The sequence below is a fragment of the Camelus bactrianus genome, chromosome 3 (assembly GCF_048773025.1).
Source record: "Camelus bactrianus isolate YW-2024 breed Bactrian camel chromosome 3, ASM4877302v1, whole genome shotgun sequence".
NCBI lineage: Eukaryota > Metazoa > Chordata > Mammalia > Artiodactyla > Camelidae > Camelus > Camelus bactrianus.
This window is the reverse complement of record NC_133541.1, coordinates 50304435-50325821: the sequence shown is the minus strand read 5'-3', so window position 1 is coordinate 50325821 and position 21387 is coordinate 50304435. Positions and strand designations below refer to the sequence as shown.

Here is a 21387-nt window from a genome sequence, read left to right as displayed (position 1 = left end):
AGAGAACTAAAACACGATAAAAAGAGATAGCTGGCATTTTGCCGACTATTTAATTTCCTAGTAACTATCTTTACAGTTTGGATATTTAGCACCAACCTGTGGTTTTTAACATTTAGTATTTATTGCAAATGACCAGCCCACCAGTGTCAGCTGAAACACAGCTTGATAACATGAACTGGTCACAGCTCCGAGCAAGTCTGACTTCTGAATGGGATGCCCTGAACAGCTCTTGCACATGGTACAGCAAAACCAGGTTTCTGCAGTGGGCTTTCCTGTCATCGTTCTGGAAGGCTGCAGATAACTGGGCAACACCCAAACCCTGAGACTGAAGATGCATCCTGGCAAGACTGAGGGCACGCTGAGGCCCACTGAGAATACACGCCTCTCAGATCCCAGTCACTGTCTACAGCTACTATATAAAAACAGACTTTTTAGATATCTAAGATTTAATAAAGCACAAATGCTTTATTACCATATATACATTCACATTTTTTACCCCAAGTTGTAAAGCTTTATTGTGGACAACTATGTAACAATTACCACCTGCTTACATTTCCCTGGACTTGTGACCAACTGGCTATAAATGAGGTATTTCTACAACTCCCTCCTTGGGTTCAAGTAATTTGCTAGAGCAGTTCACAGAACTCAGAGACATTTCACTTATCAGCTTACCGGTTTGTTATAAAAGAATATAACTCAGGAATAGCCAGATGGAAAAAGTGCCAGGAATCAGAGAGAGACCAAATATATTTCTTATTATAAGTCACGATATCACCATGTCCTAAGGAATCTCAGCCCTGTGCCCTTCCCGGTCTCCCTACTCACTACCCTGCCACATGGCTCAGGACTGGAAGGGAAAAAAAGGAGGGTCAACACCTGGGACACAAGGTCATCCCACTGCAAATGATTCATCAAGTGTTTTTCATAAAATGACAATCTCCAAGAAACTGGAAAATAATCTTCACTCAGTCTTTGTAATTGTAAAACGTGCCACCATAAATTATTAAAGCATCTAGATTTAATCGTCCCAAGTCTCTCCCAAGGTCACTAGTAATACTTATCTCAAAAGTGTTTTGAGAAATCATGAATCCAACTTAAGACGCTGGAGGTTTTCATAATGAAACAAACATCCAGAACTTTTGCTGTATGTAGAGCATGCTCTACCCTTTGCAGAAGCTTTGTCACCAGGCACCCTGCTGCGGTCTGAGGGTCCCCTCCACGGACACGCAAGGTTGCTGAGCTCTGCCCCTCTGAAGCTGCAGGTGGCGGAGCTCACCCTGAGCAATGCTGTGTGGCCAGGCCAAGCCTCTGCCGGGCTGGAATATCCACCGCTGGGCTTCTGGGTGAGAAGCCACGGGGATGGCTGAGGGTTTCTGTATATTTAAAGGACAAGTACCCTGAAGCAAAATGAGGAAATACTGTATGCTAGAAAATTATACACTGACTTCCCAAAACCCAACAAAGGGAGGTGGTTCATACTCTGAAGAGCATGTTCCATTTTAATTGTTTAATAAAAATCTATACAGAGTAAGCAATCATCTCCAATAAATAATGTTTATGGCTAAATCTTTAGTTCAGTTACACAAAGCAAACATTTCACAAAAGTCAAACTGATAAATAACAATGATCAGTTTTTTAAACAGACTGTTTACTTTGTAAAACCTATGCAGCCATGAAACTGGTGCTTATTCGTGGACATGCTTGAGAAAGGGAGTGGGGGCGTCACCCGATCCGGTGAGTGGACGCATTATACCCCTGAGCACTGTCCACGAGGCTGACTGAAGCCCTTTTACTAGAAATAACGTTCTGCTTTACTAATAATTAAAATATGTGAATATTCTTTAGTCTTCAAGATTCTACAAAAAGATAAAAATAATGAAGATGAACCGTTTTAAAGCCTGAGGTGGGGTGTGCTATGCTAGCACTCAATGCTGATGTCTGGGTGACCAGTCCCCATCCAAGAAGAATCTTCACTCAGAAACAAATGCTTGGCTATATCTTAAGAAATCCCAGAAGAAGATATCATTCATTTTAAAATAAAATAACCCTAAAGGCAACTGCTTTAGATAAGAATTACAATGCAGTCAATAAATTAATAGGAAATCCAATACTGGAGTATTAAAATCCAATGCCAGTGATGCTGGCTCATGGAAAATACAGGAAACAATGTTACAGAAATTACTGTTTTCTACCACCAAAATATTACAAAATCACCGTCGTTCTACTGGTGCCATTCTACCAGTTTCCAATCCGTGTCCCCCAAGGTCCCATCAGAAAAAAAGAAAGTACTACCCCAAAAGTACTGTTCCCAAAATCCTGAATCTGCTGTCTGCACTCTTAAGGAGCATGAGTTATTGTCCCTTATACAACAGTAAAGGGGCACAAACCTTGATGAGAAAGGCTCTATCCCAAAAGTACTTCCTGAAGAGGTTAATATCCGCCTCCAGCAAATGCTCGGCTGTGTGGTTGAGCGTCAGGGTCAGTGTTTCTGATGAGTGAATGTACTGCAGGGAGGCGTCTTCACTGAGCTGCACCCGGGAGAAGCCTGGGGACCGCCTGCCCTGGAAGCTGAAACATCACAAATCAAAACCACCGATCTCAGTACCCTTCACTGCCCCTGATATTACAAGCCCAACTGGCCCAACGATCCACAAAAGACACCTACTGACAATAGGTACAGAAGATCTTGTGAACAGATCCTAATAACGCCATCTTTCTTTTCCCACCTTGAGAAGATGTCAGTTGAAAACCCATTCACATACATTATATGCTTTAAAGATTTATATAATCAATGCAACAGTACTGACTTTTAAATACTGTACTTTACCTCGATATTTCATTCTCCTTTTAATCTGAGAAGACACCTCTTGCCTTAACAGCACCACATGCAGGAGGATAAATCAGCTGGCAGCCAACAGTTGATTAGGTGATTACAGTGGAAAACAGATATGATCTCCAGGGAGCGTGGAGAGGCTTGGATGTTACAAACAAGTGAGACAGTCATAACACACTGGCCCACTGCTGTAAATCATCTTCTCATGCTCATTAAAACGTGCATAAATTTGATCGTGTGATATTCCTGAATCCACTCATAAACAAAGAAACAATATTCCCAAACTAAATTCTCAAATATCAACTTATTTTCTGCTCTGCTGTGGCTAAGAACAGCTGCACATTTATTAGCTCTATGGAGGCTTCGCGGTTAGCAGCATAATATTCCAGGTGGCTTATAGGTCATGCAATAGCAACAGAAGAGGGGCCTCAGGAGGGAGTGCTAGTGCTCCTAGAAAGCAGCCCACCTCGCCTGCTGTCACAGCCCCACGGATGCTCCCAGGTCCCTCACATCACAGAAGTCGTTCTCTGCCCCTTTCCTCTTCTTCCATCACCTCATTTTGTTAATGAGCATTTGCTTTACAAAAATACAGTATACTTCCAACCAAATGAATGTTATCTCCACCATGTGGAGCGACCAAAAGAGATTCACTGAGAGCACCTATACTCTAAAATTTGCAGCATCTCCCCAAGCTCTTCACACAATTACTGGCAGGGACTCTGGAATCTTCTAGAAGACAACTCCCCATGCCAACAACAAGCCAGTGAAGTAAATGGACTCAGCCTGAGCAAGAAGATTCTTACTATTAATTTGGAAAATGGAAGCTCCATCATAGAATCAAATTTAGCTTACAGTCTACTTTCAATCTCATCCATGAATGCGTTTATTAGATGTGTAAACTTTTAAAACTCACATCATCCTCTGGTGTGGACACAACAGAATGATACAAAGCTACCAAAGGCGAAGAAGCGAGGCTCCAGGTCCTCGATGTCACCCTGAACTATCCACAATGACTAAGTCAAAGAGGTCCTGCCTTGCCCTTCTCCACTAAAGAAACCGGGGTCACATTAGAGCAAAGACAAGGGCAATCCCACTGGGGTGGGCTCTTCCCTTAGTTGGTGGTCATCTGACCGAGTGGGGACAAAAACAATCAGAAAGCTGCAACTTCTACTCCAACATCAGTTTATGTAACATATAACCATAAGTTAGAGTGAGAAAAACCAGTCCATTAAGGCACACCTGTAATATCACAGATGATATTTAATATTTATGTAGTACTGTGTAATTTTCATTGTGGTTTCCCATTTATTTTTTTTTAACCACATGTTAAGTCAAGGAAATCACTATATAGGGTTCCTCCATTCATAAGTAAGTATAATGACCAGTTTGAACCAGTCCAAGTAACAAACATTAAAAGTGTTGGTAACATCACCAACACAGAGAACTTTATAACTGACAAATTATTTCATTTACATTATTTCTAGATCCTAAAAACCAGCCCACTGGCTTCACAATATCTTAAGGCCTGTCTGTTACTCTTTGATTCAACAAAAACATACTCTTTTAGATGAATGTGTGCAGTGCATAAAAGAAATAGTTTCAGTCCTCAAATGATTTAGGATGAAGACATATATGAAATAAATGATAACTATATATAAAGTTATAAGTTATGATTTATATTGTAAATTAATAATTTTAATCACAATTTATGTTATAAATTAATCATAATTGTAAAAAAGACCACACATAGAAGGCCTCGCTAAAGAGGTGATATTTAAGCTAAAACCTGAAAGAGAAGCAGGGGTTAGGCTAGTGTTTCTCAGCTTTTTTTCTTATTGTAACAGCCCCCATGCAACCTTTTAAGACATGGTTCCCTACTCCCTCTCCCCCATGAATGTTATACCAAATATATCTGTGTATCTGTTTGTGTATGATATGCATATCTGTACTCCATACCTGGGAACTAGTGGTAAAATATAAACCAATGTCAGCTTGTGGTTTGCTTATTTTAATTTTTCCATAATGCTTGGAAGACTTTAAAGAAACAGACTGAGAGAGAATCTGTCAAGTAGCCACACTCACTTTGTGATGTCTTCAACCAGCTGGGAGTGTCCGCTATGTAAAGCTAAATCTAATGGTGTGGCACCCTCCTCGTTGGGTAGAGCCAAGGCCTGGACGCCCCCCGGGAGACACAGGAGGAACTGAGAGAGCTTGGCAAGGCCCCATCTCACAGCCAGGTGCAGAACAGACTCCCTGTGTAGAGAAACTGAAAAGAAAAACATGGGGTATTAGTTCCTCTGTCTGAAAGGGCTGCCATATATTGTATCAAAGACACTGTCTGAGTGAGAACAGTAATTGTAAGAACGTAGGAGCTGGAAGGAACCATCAAAAGCATCTAGTGCAGACACCGCATCTTACAGATGTGGAGAGGTCAAGTGGCTTGTGCAAGGTCAGGGAGCCAGCAGGTGCTGGGGCCAGCTCCGCGATGCTGCTCTACCCACTGTGGTGCACGCCCCCCTCACCTTCCACTCCAGTTCAGAGGGCTCATCCAGGGAAAACAAGGGATAGGAGCACACCATCCTCTGGACACAGACATCGCCAGTCTCCAAGGTGTCCTGTAAGGAAATGCTGCTACCCCCACAGCGCAGGCTCTCAGAGGCCAAAAGTGTCAAGGAGCCTCCATTTCCACCCTTCGTCTGCAGACATGCTCCTCCCCAGACCAGCAGCAAGGACAGAAATGGGCTGCACATGTCCAGAAAATGTGAGTCCGTGGTCTCCCTCAAACACCACAGAGGTGCTTTCACCCTCCTAGTAGATCTTGGGATTACTCCAGTGTTGCCAAAGCCACCCCAGTGCTTTGCTTAAAAAGCGCGGTTTGTGCCTTTCCATGTGCCCCTTGACAGGCGGCTCTTGGTTGGTCTGGGTTTGCACTGTTGATGCTCACGGCTGTGCCTCATGGCTGTTTCCTGACCATGTCATCTTACAGGCTGAGGGGACCCAGGAAGCTGTTCGCTCCTGACACCTAGTATAATACCTAGCAAACTGAAGTCGCTCAGTACTTACTGAGTTGAATGGCAACTGACTGTTAAAAATACCAATTATTTGTGTATGTTTAAATTGCCTAATTTATATAGAGTTTGTACACCTGCATTTCTACTGCAGTGACTCAGAGTCTGGAACGCAGTTGGCCCACGATAAACATTACATTGGGAACATGTAAAAGAATACCTTTGCTAACATTAAAAAAAAAAAAAAAAACTGAGGCCCGAGAACCCCATAGACACCAAGGCACACCTTAACAACTGAACACGAAAATCCTAACACTCTAGATCTGTCAGAATAAGCACACAGTTACACTCTGGGTCATACACAGCCTCCAGTTAAGTAACATCACTGACCGTGTGCGAGGTGAAGGAGATGCAGAGAACGCTGCACCACATGGGGCGAAATGCCCAAGAGGGTAGGACCTCTCCTGACTTTTATCTTAGCACAGTGTCTGGCACCTGTAGGTACTCTATAAATATTGCTCATTGAATGAATAAGTGATCAGTGGCTCTTTCCCCGATGAGTACCCAGGAAAGTCAGCTCTTAATACACGGCTACAGCTGTTATGTGGAGCAGCTGGCATCTTGAGTTCTGCCACTGATACCTCTTGACTAGAATCTGTGAACACAAACTATGTATTCCCACACAGCTTGGCCACTAAAGACTGAAACTACCTACTTCTCCACACAGCTTACTGCCCACACTAACATGATTTTGCTATTCCATCGTCTTCGTTAGCACAACTTCACTAGTCTAGGAGACTCTTGCCAAGGTAAATGACTGATGATTCATTATAGGAATTTCCTCCAAGGCCCATCAACTCTAGTAGGAAGGACTGACAGTTTAAGCCCTAAAACTCCAATCCTTAACTACTATATCATGATCCTTATCCAGTCCTAATCCAACTGTCTTCCCTGCCACCCTGGCATCATTCCCCCCCTGCATTCAAAGACCCTCATTAAACCAAACTTCAAGTTCTCCATCAATTCAAATCTTGTCTCCCCAATTCAAGATGCTGCTAAGGCTCAGTGGAGGTGGAGTTCCCTCTTGCCAGGGTAGGCAACACACCCAGCTTTGTCTTACCAGCAGGCTGTGCTGATGAGATATGGGGAGCCAGCTTCCAACACAACTCTTAATTTGAAACCATCAGAAGGAAATACTCCAGTGCACGTGGATGTAAAAGAAAACTGCTCAGCTTACATTTTTTATTGATTTATATTATTTCTGTATCTAGATCAATGAACCTAAGGCCTCTTATTTCAAATATGTGAATGAACCCTCATAGTGAAATGTCACAGGCTTCACTGTGCACTTGCTCCATCATCCGTGTGACACAGCACAGATCCGCCTCCACGGAGGAAAATGACATCTGAAATGCCAAAACATCTGAAAACAGACAAAGCAGTGCTCCTCTGCCAGACGTCTGTTCTATATACTTGATATCTTCCAAATGCTATTTTTTAAATTGAAGTATAGTTGATTTACAATGTGTTCATTTCCAGTGTACAGCATAGTGATTCAGTTATACACATATATATTCTTTTTCATATTTTTTCATTATAGGTTATTATAAGATATTGAACATAGTTCCCTATGCTCTACATTAGGATCTTGTTGTTTACCTATTTTACATATAGTAGTTTGCATCTGCTAATCCCAAACTCCCAATTTATCCTTCCCCACCTCTTTCCCCCACCCCTGGTAACGGTAAGTTTGTTTTCTATGTCTGTGAGTCTCTTTCTGATTTGTAAGTAAGTTCATTTGTGTCATTTTTTTTAGATTCCATATATAAGAGATATATAGTATTTGTCTTTCTCTGTCTGAATTCCTTCACTTAGTATGATAATCTCTAGGTCCATCCATGTAGCTGCCAATGGCATTATTTCATAATTTTTATGGCTGACTAGTATTCCATTGTATGTATATACCACATCTTATTTATCCAGTTATCTGTCAATGGACATTTAAGTTGCTTCCATGTGTTGGCTATTGTAAATAATGCTGCTATGGACATTGGGGTCCATGCATTTTTTCAAACTGGAGTTTCCTCTGGATATATGTCCAGGAGTGAGATTGCTGGATTAAACGGTAAGTCTATTTTTAGTTTTCTACAACAGCTATTAAAGAACTTTATTTTATCCTTTAAGTTTTTGACTTTCAAACTCATTTTATTAGAAAGTAGGGTTTCTATTCTTAATAGATTCCCTACAAGACATATTTGATAACAGTTACATTTTTTCCTTCTTAAATAATCAGGAAGAGACTTGTTAGGATCACACGCACACACACACGCAAGCACACCAGTACACTGCCCAAAAGCCAGTCAACATGAGACTGCCACCAGCCACACTAGGATAGAATTTCTAAGTCATAGATCTCAGTCTGAACCTGGTGAGAAATGCCCACGGTTAAATGGGATAGTTTTCTTCCAAGAAAAATATGACCAAAAGGGAATATCTAAACCCTCTGGGTTCCCTTTTAAACATTATACCATTGATAAAGGCAGTACAGTGTCAACCGTTTACATGGTACTCCCTAAGGTGCCTGGAGCAATGCCCTAAATACCCTCAAAACTGGGCTGTAGTTCACTCTACCCAACCTGACCGATGTGTGACCATGGGGAGAACGTGTTTCCTCCAGCAGGAGAACTTCCCAGCCCTGTTCTGCTAGTCCAATTCCCTGTTCTCTCCTTTCTGGCTCCATCCTCACAGCGTCATGTTCAACAGGAGAGGACAGCACACACGTGGGACTGAACGCTCACTGCCGTCACTCTCCCTCCCTCCATATCTACCCTCCTTCTGGGCAGATGGGAAGACAGGGGAAAAGAGGATCTTCTGATGGTTGAAGAAAACAAAAAACTCCTCAAAATGTTCGAGAAAGAGCTTTCTCATTCAGCAAAAAAGTTCAGCGCCTACAATCAGGCTAACAGCCTAAAAGAGGAAACATCGTGATGCATTATCCATCATTCTGCTTGTTATAGAATTTCAGATTCGTAACAGGAGGTAGCAAAACAAGCTATGGGAAGGGGTTCTACAATTTAATAGACATGGGGGTGTTTAATTAAAATGAAGGGGTTTTTTTTTAACCAAATAAATTTGTCCCTTCCTGCTTTGTTGGTACCAGGAGTTATCCGAACTAATGTAACGGAAACAGAATTACTAATAATTACTCTAATGGAAAACATTAAAAGGTGTGACCTGTAACATCCTTGGAACAAGATCCCCCAGACACAAAAAGGAACAGAGCAGGCTGGGACATTCAATAAACACTCCCGTCACAGCATGAAGTGGGCTTCATCTGCCCCAGACAGGGAAGGAGCCTCGAAGCCCATGCTGCTCACTCTGCCGCACCTCAGTGTCTCTGCCTGGAGAACGAGGCTGTCACATCAGAGACTCAAGGTCCTAGGAGTATTCATCCCCGCCCTGATTTTGGGGGATCAAGGATCCACAAAATACAGCACACACCAGGAGAGGCACAAGAGCAGGGATGGCCAGTTTGGTTGTCAGTAAGGAAAAGTGATGTTATGTACTGTCAGTCCAAATTTGGGACCATTATCATACCTACACAGGGGCCGACTAAGCCTTTAAGGTAGTAAGAAATTCAGGTTGGAAGACTGAAAAGGAACTCACATGCACTGCTAGAGGAAATGTAAACTGGCACGACCACTGTGGAAAACACAGTGGCACAATCTAACAAATTCTAAGAAACTAACGTCCTACAACCGAGCAATTCCACTCCTACAGATAAACCCGAGTGAAGACTACGCTTTGTATGCACCTGGAAACAGGCACAAAAATATAAAATGGTCAAAAATAGAAGGGATCTTAATGTCCACCAACAACAGAGTAAGTAGTAGCATAACCTAATCTTATGCTAGTATTCTAACACTAAAAATGAGTTACAGGCTGACAGAGAAGAAACTAAGAAATACAGTGTTGAGGGGGAATGTCACAAAAGAATACAGAGTATGTTAATTAATAAGAAGTTTTAAAAAGTGGAAACTAAGCCATGTTATTTAGGGATGCACAGGTAGTGAAACTCAAAGGAAAAGCAAGGCAGCGGCTGCTGTAACAGGCAGCGTAACACCTCTGATGGGAAAGACGTTGTCAATGCGACTGGGGAACAGTGAGGCGTGTTAGTACTTCTGGGGTCCAGTGATGTCTGTATGTCTCTCCCTCTCTCTCCCCATTCCCTCCACATAGTTGGGTTCAAGGCCCTCCCCAGAACAATTAAAATTAAAACTCTGCCGTGGGCCCCAAGCATCAACCTTTGCTAAAGATTCCCAAATGAAGGGAATCCAGGGTTGAGATCTGCTATTTTATTTTTTCCTCCTGAGGGAGGTAATTAGGTGTATGTATGTATGTATGTATGTATTTACTTATTTATTTATTTATTTATTTATTTACTCATTCATTCATTCATTTATTCACTTACTTATTTATTTATGGTGGGGGTAGTAATTTGGTTTATTTATTTATCAATGGAGGGGATTGAACCCAGGACCTCTTGTGTGCTAAGTACGCATTCTACCACTGAGCTATACCTTCCCCACTGAGATTTGCTACTTTTAATAAATAACCGGTTAACAAAATCTCTATCTATGCCTCCTTTTTATATCACTATCTCCCCAATCATCTCTTTAGATCTATTAGCTAAAAAAACCCACCCCTGAATAAGGCCAAAAAAAAGTTTGTGACTTTTATAAGTTATTTTTAATCTACATCACTTGCTGCTAAGCCAGGATATGGTTTTAAACACTGAGCAAAATATTAAAACTAAAATGTGATGGGGACAATAATCTAGAAGCCAAAGATACTTTTAAACAAGAAGTACTTTTCAGAAGTACTTTTACTTTGTAGGGTTTCTAATGTTTCATAACTCCTGAGTGGAGCCACTGAAGTGTATTCAACACTGTAAGTTTATGAACAAAACATAATTTTTAATTTATACAAATACAATCCATTAAAATAACTTCTACTCTGTTTCCAAAGCCACATATATATTCATGGAGGTCTCAGTTTGTGCACCATTTGGTGGATAAACACTGAATGAAACTACTACCATAGGCGTGGCCCCATGGACACAAAGTTGGGCATGATCCTTGTCTTTGGGAAGCATATAGCCAGCTCACTTTGGAACAAAATAAACATCTGGCCCATGAAATCCTGTCTGGTAAACTACAGCTCTAGGCTTAGACACAAAGAGTATGAACAGAAACAAGGAAACTATCTGAACTACAAGGAAATTGCTCCACAGGTTAGCCACCCTACATCATGATTGCAGCATGATTTGAAAATTTACAGACATTTGTAAAATATCAAAACTGATGAGCAAAAAGTAAAGAGAATGAAAAAATACTAGCAAAAATGTACATGGGGGGTAGAAGAGACTACTTGGCATGAACATCACACACAACCACTGGTATTTTCCGGGACTCTCAGTGAGAACGGGAGGAGAGGCTGTGCATTACCGCATCTTCCCTTTAGGGAGTCTGGTCAGGGCTCTGGTGTGTGTTTAGACAAACTGGCCTTCCACACAGAAGATCAGAGGTTGGTGAGTCTAGGATGGGAACTGAAAATATAAACACACTTGTAGGAAAGATATGGAAACAGGACGTCGCATGGAGCACAACACCAACATGGCAGGATCACAAAGCCCAAAGGCAGGAGAGGAGTGAAACAAGCTCATGGGTGGTTTCAGCACCTGAAACTTCTGTTCTGCATCAGGCACGTTCAAGACACTCAGGTTACAACAACCTCCAATGGAAAATCTGGGAAAACACCAACCACACAATCATTCCAGAAAATTCACAATGTGATACACGATACTGGAATGTACTTTGTGGATTTTGCATCTCATACAGGTTGGTTGTAGTTTACCTTGTGGAACTAGTGCTCAATCACTTGAAACACTAAAAAGTCCTTATCAGAACTCAAAGATGGCAATCCAATTTCTAGCCTTAACAATCTGGAGGCATTTCCAGACTGAATTATACAGTGTGGGCATCAACATAAGATATTGAGAATCCAGACACAAAACTGTATAGTGCAAAGGGAGCAGATTAAAGAGCTGAAAGATCTGGAGGTGGACACTTACTGGGATGGAGCTTGGGGAAGATTACTCAATTCTCAAGCTTTCAGTAGCTTGATCTGTAAAGGAAAGGACTATCTGCTCAGCCTAGTACCCAGGACTGTCAGGGGGGTGCTCATGAAAATAACACAGGGACAGGGTTCCCAAGAACTAACTGACGGGACTCACCAGTTGCACACATTTGTCTGATCGTTTTAATACAAAAATAGAATGAACAGTCACTAAATGGAAACGTGCATATGTGAAAGTAGTTTTCCTCTGGTTAAAATCATAATTTTAGGGAACTAGCCATCTGCTTAAGAGATGCCACAATTGCATCCATGTAAGACACCAGCTGTGCCATTAGGGCAAATGTGCTGCAGACCCAGGCCTTGGGCAGCAGGCGGTCATTCGGTGCTGTAAGCAGGAATTCTGTCATACCCTCTTGGCCAGCCTGTGCAATAGATTTTTCTCATTTGTTAATGTGTCTTCAAGGCTCTGAGTCACATCCACCAATCATTCATTCAGTAGATATTTGCTGACAGCCTCCTATGCACCAGGCAGTCTTCTGCTCTCCCCACACCCCACACGGGGGCCTGTGGAATTCCCAGGCAGTCTCCCAACTGACCTTCCCAGAACCCTGTTCTGTTTGGGAAACAAATGAAAACACATTGCAGTCTAATTTTATTAGTGACAAGCAGAAAAAGCATAGACTCATCATATCTTGGAAACAGCCTTCTTAAGCTTGCATTAGGAGTCCGAATTCAAGCACAACCAGGATACTGGCTGCACTGAAAGCCAGAGCACCAAGCCCAGACCAAGAAATATCAGCCTTTGTGGGTCTGAGCTACAACTTTACTGGGAGACCTTATCCTCTCCTTCCGCACAGAGGCAACTTCTCTCTGGTGAGAGGAGGAGGAGGTACATGGGATAAACCAAACAGGTAATCAGTATATAGACACAGCCTACCTGGGATGAGAGTAGGGGTGGAAGGCTGGGAAAGTTAACCAGAAGTCCAGGTGGCAGCCGCTGTGCATGAATGGAAATGCAGCACCACAAACACCTCTACTTCATTCCTGCTCAGTGCCCATGAGGACCGGGCCGTGGCAGTCCTTACCTCCATCTGACATTTATTAAGCAATTTATGTGCATTTCCTCATTTAATCCTGAGAGGCACTGCACAAGGCAGGGGCAGAAACTCACCTGCCCCATTTCCCTGGGACCAAAACTGAGGCTCAACACAATTGTGCAATTAACTGCCGAAGCTCACTCGGAGTAAATAGAGCATCAAGGACTTGAACGCAGGTTTCTCTTTCTCCAAAACTCAAGTTCCTACTATTACACCTCCTATCAGGCAAAGAAATAATCAGGTAAAAGAAGACAAATCCAAGAAGAGAAAGGCAGAAAAGACAGAACTTGAATAAATCAACAAACAGAGAGGAAAAGCAAGCAGAAGGAAACTAAGCCTCACCAATCCTAAGGGCCTGGCGTGTGCTCCACTCCAGATGTCGGCCTCATCTGTCTCCACACACACGTGGTCACAAACACACACACACCCTCTCATGATAAACCTGCAAAACCAAAGCTGCTACAGCCACAGATGTGGGGAAGAGAAAGTGGGCATGTGAAAATCACTACAAACTAAAAGCTAAGGCAGAATTACAGAAGATCTGGAGGGCACCTTACAGCCTCGTGCCCACATCAAGGCCTGTATCGGAAAGAGCCCAGGCAAGGCCCCGTAATGTTCACTGGGGCCAAGGGAAGGGGGTCTGCACCAGGACACAGGGTTGGCCATTTCCCTGAGACACCCCATCACTTCTGGCTCACAGCCCGCCCCTTCCCCAGGCCTCGCCCACCCATCTTCTTCAACCATCAGCCTTTTAGCCTCTAAGCACTGATAGATTTAAAACCAATGTTTCATTAATTTTTAAATAAAGTAGTGCAAGGGCAGCTGCCAGCATTCAAACTCTATGAAAGCAGTCCATAAGAAAGCAAAATCTTAACTTTTTTTACTCAAATATTAAGGGAATCCTTGGCTATGGTCACTTTCAAATTCCCTTTTAGTCTCCTGTGTGCAGCCGAAGCTGCCCCATGCACCCCAGCACATCTGAAGGGTTTCCAGAGGAGAAAAGCGAGGGATGGACACTGCCACCCAGAGGTAAATTTCAAAAGCTTCCACTGTCTTGAATCCTTTGGGAAACACATTAGGGAGTTTGAAAATAGAAGCTTCCACTTACATTCTTTTCCTTGAAAATTCTGAGAGGGAGAAAATAACCAGAAATAACCCAAATAGAACCCTATCCTCTATTTCTCAGGTGTGAGAGTAAATATATAACTCTCTATTCCAGTCTCAGGGCCATCGGTACCCTGTAAGAAGCTTCTTTTTAAAGACTTCAAGCTGCTTTTTCTCCCTTAGAATTTCATACCTTAAACAGAATGTGCTTAAGCAGAGTTTACTGACTTAACTGAAAAATAAGTCCAAATGATGTGACGGGGAAAAAACGTCCTTTTATTAAGAGTTCAATTCTTTATTAAACCCTTTACTGCCAGAAAACCTATTCCTTAAAAAATGAAAGCTAAAAAAAGGGATGGAAGATGGAGAAATCAGTTTTAGGTTAAGGGTTTTAAAACTTCACAAATGGCGCACATTTGTGTACGTGTGTATGGCTAAGTACTGTGAAACCATTGTACCCCCATTTACCATGGGATCTGTCTTTAAGAATACGGTCTCTAAACCATTAGCAGTCATCCAGCGGGTTACCTTAGCAACTGAAGGAATATAACACCAGCTTTAAATGTCAGAAGAGGGCTTGGTGATGTCTGCCTCAACAGATACTATCAGAAGTGCACACTGAGTGTGTACACAACTGCTTAAAAATGTCAAGGTTTCCAAGAAAAACATAAAACCAGAATTAGCTGATACTCATAATGCATTAATTTAAAAATCCCTTCAAAATTTAAAAAAAAAAGCCTTAAAACTTGTATTTTGTAACAGATCTGTCCTTTATGGGTTTCCTATCCACTGGTAGGACTTCAGCTGATGTTATTTCAAACTTTCTGTCTAGTACAAAGCTTTGGGGCAGAAAGACAAAGCTGACATTTCACACAGTCCGTGGGATGGCAAGCAAGCCTTCAAACTCAGTGTACCACCCCCTGGCTCATCAGACCTGGCGCACAGGTGGGGGTCAACCAACAGGGCCTTGCTGCTGAGCCTCGCTCTGTTTCCTCTGCTTTTATTTCTACAGCTGGCAAATTGCATTCAAGGATAAAAAACACCAGCCAAGGTGCGTTTCAGGTGTTAAACAAACCTTGCTTCATACTGGTTACAGATCTCTTTCCTCTATTCAAAGAAAGATAAGCACATACTCTCCTCCATCCAACACTGCTGGCCCACACAGTCCCTTCCCTCATTGCCTAGAAAGGTGATGTTTCCGGGCCTGTGCCTTGAAGCAAGATGTAGAGGTCACAGAAAAACTGGCAATGCCACTGAACCTTTGATAATAAGCTGTTAATTCTCACTTAATGGCTTCTTCTGCAGATAAGAAATATTATGATTGCTCTTTAAACTCCTTAAGGGAACACTAAACAATTAAGACACCTCTTAAGAGTCACTGGATAACCCCCAGTCTTATAAACTTTCTTCCTAAGTCCTTTTGGTCACCTGCATTTCTTTTCCTTTTCCCCCCACTAGTTGTAAAATACAGAAAATCAGTCTCCTTCAATGGGAATTTATAAAGACCCCTTTAATAAAGCAGAGCATCATGCTAACCACCCTTTTTCTTAGCAGCAGCAGAACCTATCTATTAAATTTGTGGTCCTTGAGGTTTCTGCTTCTCCTTTAAGTCACTATTCATTACATTGTGACTTGCTTTTACACAGACAGATGCCACTTGGACTTGCCCTTACAATATGTATTCTGCAACTAACGCACCATTTCTCTAATTTCTGGATTCAAGGTTAATGTTATGGTTGCTATGACTCCACTGCTGTACTTGCAAGGAAAGGAGCATACTCTTGATCTGATCTTTGGAATTAATAATTAAAATCATGAATTCTCTAAGCCAGTCAGTGGGTCCTACCCATTCCACCCATTGGTTCTCTTTGGGGACAGCTCTCCAACCAACCATACATCTACAGAATGAGAAGCTGGCTCCCTAAACACACTGGCCGTGTTTACACCTAAGACAGCCCTGCAGAAAAGTTTCAAAAGCTCAGTTGGCTGACCCTACAAACTTCTTTCACTTATAGAATCAACTCTAAAGGCAGGAATAAAGTCTAACTCTTTAAACTTGGTAAAGCAATCAAACAGATAACATTTTCTTTGCTTTATTAAAAATGTTAATATATTTGCTCTACAGATTCAATTTGTGATGTCACCTTTCTTAAATGTTCTCACCACAAGAAAACAAATGGTAGTTACGTGATGGGAAGAAGGTGTTAATGCTATGGTGGTAATCATATGCAGTATATAAATGTATCAAATCAACACATTGCACACCTTAAACATACACAATGATATATGTCAATTATACCTTAATAAAGCTGGAAAAACCCAGGTTGTCCTGCCTTTAAAACTGGTATAATGAAGAGGGTCTATCTCTTCCACAACAAAGAACTTCCACCTATAAGGAGACTTTAAACATATGAAGTGCTTCTACCTAGAGAACTGCAAAAAAGGCCACATTCATTTTTCACTACAGAAATTTACTTTAGCAGAAAATGTGCTGAATCTGCACATTCTTGCTACATATTGGTTTGTAAGTGTAAATATAGGCTGTGAGAGAGACTTCATATGACTTTTTTTTTTTTTTAAGTAAATGTGCTTTTTTCCCTTAAATCAGAAAGCATAACCAGGACAAGCTCTACCTAATTCCATAGGATGGGTAGGAGTTACTATGTTCCCCTGGGCAGCACCATCGCTCCTCTGAGATGGCATCTGTAGTCCCTGTGGGCTCTTTACTCACATGGCAGCCTCCGCACTGGTGATGGGAAGTCTGGTGCTTGCCAGCCATGTCAGGCTTCTGGACACACATGTGAAAGGAAGTAATCTGACTGAGCAGGAAGGGAAGACTTTAATTCAAGTTATCTGAGCACCAACAGAATAAAACAGAATATTTGATGCTAGTTAACCTAATTGTCAAAATTATGCCAATCTCTGAGAAAAGATTTCTGTCCAGAAAACAAACAAGCAAAAAATCCAAAGCAAAAGATAAATTAATCGTGTGATTTTATTGGACATAATATTACTACTCAAAGTTTTACTGTAAATGTGAGGTCCTGAGGCCTTGCAAAAGCTTTTATCATAAAAGCTATTTCACAGAAAGAATGGGTTTAATTTTATGAAATAGAAATCCAATTTTATTTATAGCACAAAATTAAATAAACAGGATATTTCCTTCCCTAGGACAATAACTGAGTTGCACTGTGAGTAATGATGTGAGTAACAAGCAGGGCCAAAGAAAGGCTCTGCTTTTCTTTACAATACACAGTACTCTGCTCAGACTCTGGCCCCTTCTACAGGCTCTCAGGCCCTGTTGATAACTCTCAGTAATTGAAAAGAAAGAAAAATGAGGGATATATTATAAAATGCACAGAAATACAATAATACTTCACAAGAAGACTTCCATCAGAATCTTTCACAACAAAATCATTACAGAAATCAATTAATACTCATTTCATAGCATCCTTTGTACCCACAAAAAAGTATAAATAAAGAATTTTAAGTAAATGTGAATAGTATGGTTTTAAATAGTTTTGGGATAGGTCTTAGGAGAAAGAATTACTAGGGAAAAAAAAACTGTTTTCCACTTACGATGCTATTACCATTAACACATGATAAACTCCAGTGGGCCACATGCCACAGTTCATTTGTTACCTTGCTATTATAATTTATCTGCCTCAAAGACAAGCAACACTAAATAAAACATATATGCTAGAAGAAGATGAACTGAGCACATAAGAGATTCTAAAGTGCTTAGATTAAAACTACAAAATTGAAGGGAAAAAACCAAGATTGTGACATAGGAGACTCCTGAATGTCCCTCCTCCCATGGAAATACCAAATGTACAGCTACACACAGAGCAATTCCCACTGAGAGCACTCCATTAACTAGCTGAGTGACTCCTACATAAAAGGTGAATGAGAAAATATCCACCTTGAAATAGGTAGGAAAGGCTGAGACACACTCTGGCCATAAACCCCACCCCCAGCACAGCACCATACAATCAGGAGGGGTGAAGGAGTGAAGGAGTTTCATTGTACATAGAGTATCCCAACTTTTAAGAGTCTCACCTGAGAGATGGGCTCCCAAAACACCCAGCTCTGAAAGTCAACAATGAGCCCCACAGGACTTTGGCAAATAAAGAAGCAGTTCTTGATGGGCACACAAGCATGCACCATGGCTATCTCCCCAGGGCTCAGTGTAGAAGGAGCAGGCAGAAAGCCCTCTACCAGTCTTTCCCTGGAAGAGATTTGATTGTTTACTTCATCAGCTGCTGCCTTGGGGGGCTAGCTTCTAACTAGCATGCAGCTAGGGGCTGGCTGTGACTCTCTAAGGAAGTCAGTTGGCAATTTTCCCACTTCCTTGGTCCAGCTCACTCCAACAACAAAGGCCAGGTCACGAGCCTCTCTCTAGAAGGAGCAGCTTTTATGGCTGCCACTGGTCCCCAGATCACCTGGCTTTGATAGCCAAAGGGGCGTGCATGCACAAGTCTCACAGGACCACTGTGGATGAAGAAGCAGCTGTTGATGTGTTTGCACAAAGCACTCGCTGCAACCATCCCCTCCAAGATTCTGCACAGAGGGAGCAAGCAAAAAACACCATCTCCCAGTCTTTCCCTAGAAGAGATCAGATTGCATACTATTCCATCTTATGCCTTCTAATCAGTCTGCATCTGGGTGCTGGCTGAGATCCTCCCCTTTAGGACATGGATGGGTCTTGGCACACACTCAACTACTGGGAGCCACTAAGAGCAAAGACAGCAACTTGAACTATCACAAAGGTTTAAGAGGCAACTAGGAGCTCAGGCTGGGCTGATTGATAAGGTTCGTCTATACAAGACTGGGAGAGATGTCTGTTTTATCTGATGCACAGAAAACAACACAGGGAGACAGGGAAATGAAGAAACAGAATAAGTTCCAAACCAAAGAACAAGATACATCTCCAGAAACTCATCTTAATGCAGATAAGTGACTTATCTGATAGGGGCTTCAAAGTAGCATAAAGATGCTCACTGAGGTCAGGACAGCAATGCACGAACAAAGTGAGAATTTCAAAAAAGAGACAGAAAATGTTTTAAAAGTACCAAATAGAAATCAATATTCAATAGAAGGGTTCAATGACAAACTAGGTCAAGTAGCAGAAAAAAATCAGTGAACTAGAAGACAGGAAGTGGAATTTATCAGCAACAATAACTAAGCATACACTCCCAGCAGGAAACTGTATGTATATGCTATTGTCAGTGCAAAGGTTGAAGATTAGGAAATATTAACTTACTTCTAAATTTTGGGGTGAAAAATAAACATAGCATATGGGTAACATAAATCCCAGTGTGGAGGCTCTTTGTTCACATGCAGTTATGAAGTTTCATAACTTTCAACAATTTGTTGTTTTGCAGAGGCACAGACTGAACCACTGCAGACTTCAAGCTGCTATGCTGAGGAAAAGGGCCCTGTCACTGACTTGCACCTGCCGCTCCATGAGCCTTTAAGGCTCTTTACTTATGGCCTTGAGTATGGTGACTAGTAAGAAATTATGAAAGCTTTATGTCTTCGTCAAAATGAGTCTGCCTTCAACATTCTTTGACATAAATTGCAGCAATATCTTTTTTTAATCTGTCTCCTAAGGTAATGGAAATAAAAACAAAAATAAACAAATGGGACCTAATTAAACTTAACAGCTTTTGCACCACAAAAGAAACTATAAACAAGATGAAAAGACAATCTATGGAATGGGAGAAAATATTTGCAAACAATGTGACATATGACAAGGGCTTAACTTTCAGTATATAAAAACAGCTCATACAGCTCACTATCACAAACACAAACAACCCAATCGCAAAATGGGCAGAAGATGTAAACAGAAATTTCTCCAAAGAAGACATACAAATGGCCAACAGGTACATAAAAAGCTGCTCAACATCACTATTTATTAGAAAAATGTAAATCAAAACTACAATGAAGTGTCACCTCACACCAATCGGAATGGTCATCATCAAAAAGTCTACAAATAATAAATGCAGGAGAGGGTGTGGAGAAAAAGAAACCCTCCTACACTGTTGTTGGGAATGTAAATTGGTGCAGCCGCTATGGAGATCAGTCTGGGGATCCCTTAAAAAACTAAAAATAGGGTTACCATATGATCCAGCAATCCCACTGCTGGGCGTATATCTGGAGAAAACTCTAACTTGAAAAGATACATGCACCCCAATGTTCATAGCAGCATTATTTACAATAGCCAACACATGGAAGCAACCTAAATGTCCATCGACAGATGACTGGATAAAAAAGATCTCGTATATATATATAATGGAATATTACTCAGCCATAAAAAGAAATAACACCATCTGCAGCACAATGGATGGACCTAGAGATTATCATATCAAGTGAAGTAAGTCAGACAGAGAAAGACAAATATCATATGATATTGCTTATATGTAGAATCTTAAAAAAAAGATACAAATGAATTTATTTATGAAACAGAAACAGACTCAAAGACATAGAAAACAAACTTATGGTTACTAAAGGGGGGAGGGATAAATTAGTAGTATGTGATTAACATATACACACTACCATACATAAAATAGATAAAAAACAAAGGTTTATTATATAGCACAGGGAACTATATTCAACATCTTGTAATAAGCTATAATGGAAAAGAATCTGAAAAAGAATATATATACATATGTATAACTGAACCACTTTGCTGTGCACCTGGAACTAACACAACATTGTAAATCAACTGTACTTCAATTTAAAAAATAAGTCTGCCTTCTAAAATATAAAATACTCTCCAACATTATTGACAGAATTTGTTTTAAAAGCCAGGAGGCTTAAGTGAATCAAGTTCCTTATCCAGAAAACACATATATATACACACACACACACACATATATACGTGCATTTATATGTACATACATATGAATGAACATATGTACTACATGTGTGAATACACAAATGAATACATGTATGTATATACATATGAACAAAGTTCCTTAGCCAGAAAACATTTTTCCTCCTATATATGGGAGAATTACAACAGTGATATCTAGGATATGCAACTCCTTAAAGATCTCAGGATACACGCCTCATTCATTCAAATACTTCTTGAGCACACACTATGTGGCAAGCCCTTGGCTAGGTTCTTGGGGATAATGGTGAGCAGAACAGACACCACCCATTCCCTCAGGAAGCCCACCCCTTCATTCATGCCAATCAGCTA

General features: G+C 41.2%; 1 protein-coding gene across 3 annotated transcripts in view; it reads right to left on the bottom strand.

Moving 5' to 3' along the window:
• Positions 1–21387, bottom strand: part of ARHGEF28 (Rho guanine nucleotide exchange factor 28) — a 276756-nt gene that overhangs the window by 137705 nt on the left and 117664 nt on the right. For all 3 annotated transcript variants that reach the window (XM_074359759.1, XM_074359771.1, XM_074359768.1), the window contains 2 exons: positions 4916–5099; positions 2388–2568 (listed from right to left, as the gene is read on the bottom strand). In XM_074359759.1, the coding sequence (XP_074215860.1) occupies positions 2388–2568; positions 4916–5099 (365 nt within the window). The remainder of the gene's footprint in view (positions 1–2387; positions 2569–4915; positions 5100–21387) is intronic.